The sequence below is a fragment of the Prunus avium genome, chromosome 6 (genome assembly GCF_965620075.1).
Source record: "Prunus avium chromosome 6, drPruAviu1.hap1.1, whole genome shotgun sequence".
NCBI lineage: Eukaryota > Viridiplantae > Streptophyta > Magnoliopsida > Rosales > Rosaceae > Prunus > Prunus avium.
The window spans coordinates 3,347,291-3,348,662 of NC_142289.1; the positions used below are offsets into that span (position 1 = coordinate 3,347,291).

A 1,372-nucleotide genomic window follows, 5' to 3' on the forward strand; every position below is an offset into this window, starting at 1 on the left:
GCTCTTCATTCCCCTTATACACATCTAGTTTTGACTTTGTTCATGTATGAGATACAATATGAAGAAAAATCAAAAGGGTTTGAAGCTTAAGTTGACGTTACAAGACAACGTTTTTCCTATAAATACACTGTCTCCTTCAATTCTACACATCATTTTCCAATCACCAAACCCTACTTGAGGCCTTGAACAAAGATCAAAACAATGGCTTCCCCTGACTATTATAAGTCTCATTCATCCCCACGTGTTCCAATGCTATTGGTTCTCTTCTTCCTCGTGATCAATATCACCTCATCTTTGGCTCAAGACACCCAACAACTGATCGATCATATTTGCGGGCAGATGGAGGAGTTTGGGTTTTGCAGCCAAACTTTCAAGGAGAATTTGAAGTCTCCAAACGCTGATATTGTTGCCCTCACCCAAATAACCATAGAGCGCGCCACAGACAATGCCACCAAGACACACGACTTTATCAGGCAGGTGCTTGGCAACACAAACGACCCTGCACTCAAAAATGCCCTCACATAATGTGAGAATGGTTACCGTGTGGTGATGGAGTCGTTTGACTCGGCTGCGCTGTCGTTTTTCCAGAAGGATTACGACAGTGTGCAGAGGTATGAGACTGTGACACCGAGGGCTGAGGCCAGCTGCGAAGACTCACTCAGCACACCGCCTAACACTCAGAACCCTCTCACAAATAGAAATAGGCAGATGAGGATTTTGATTGCCATGGCTTTGGTTTCTTTGCAAGACCTAATGGCTACCCAGCACAACTAGAACTAGGTCTTCCAGAAGCAACCAACCAGCTCTTAGAAAAAGTTTTTGAAGTTATTTGATTATGATGCTATTATATGTATGATTATTATATTATTAATAATGGTCACTAAACTTTGACTATGTCTAATCATCCTAGTCTAAAATGTAGATGAATTATTCCAAGAAGCTTGTAGTTTAAGTGGTGGTTAAGCACATTACCATTGCACTGGAGTTCATAAGTTCGATTCTCCCCTCTTCCAATATCTCTTGTATCAAATGTTGTAGTAGAATTATCAATTCCATCAAGAAGCTGTGATTAATCCAATATATCCAGTATGAACCTCATGATAACATAACATGTCCATAGTAGAATTTTATAGTGAGGGCCTTATAAAGCCCTTAGATGAGGCATATCGCTTAACCGTTAGATTAAATTGGTTAGTTTGATCCAACGGTTGAGAGATATGGCCTCATCTAAAGGCCTTAAATAAGACTCACTATAAAATGACTCCATGGCCATGGAGGGTTTAAATAGGTGGGCAGCTGGATCAACACCAATACTATGGGCGGACCATGCTAATCTCATAGTAAACCCAGCCTGAGTTAAGCCTTGGCCCAA

The 1,372-nt window shown here is 41.0% G+C and overlaps 1 protein-coding gene across 1 annotated transcript; it reads left to right on the top strand.

Annotated features, from left to right (window-relative positions):
- The first annotated feature begins 201 nt into the window (after positions 1-201).
- Positions 202-774, top strand: LOC110766042 (uncharacterized). Its single transcript, XM_021969297.2, has 2 exons — positions 202-477; positions 589-774. Exons 1-2 carry the CDS (start codon positions 202-204, stop codon positions 772-774), a joined length of 462 nt encoding a protein of 153 aa, XP_021824989.2.
- Positions 775-1,372: the final 598 nt, after the last annotated feature.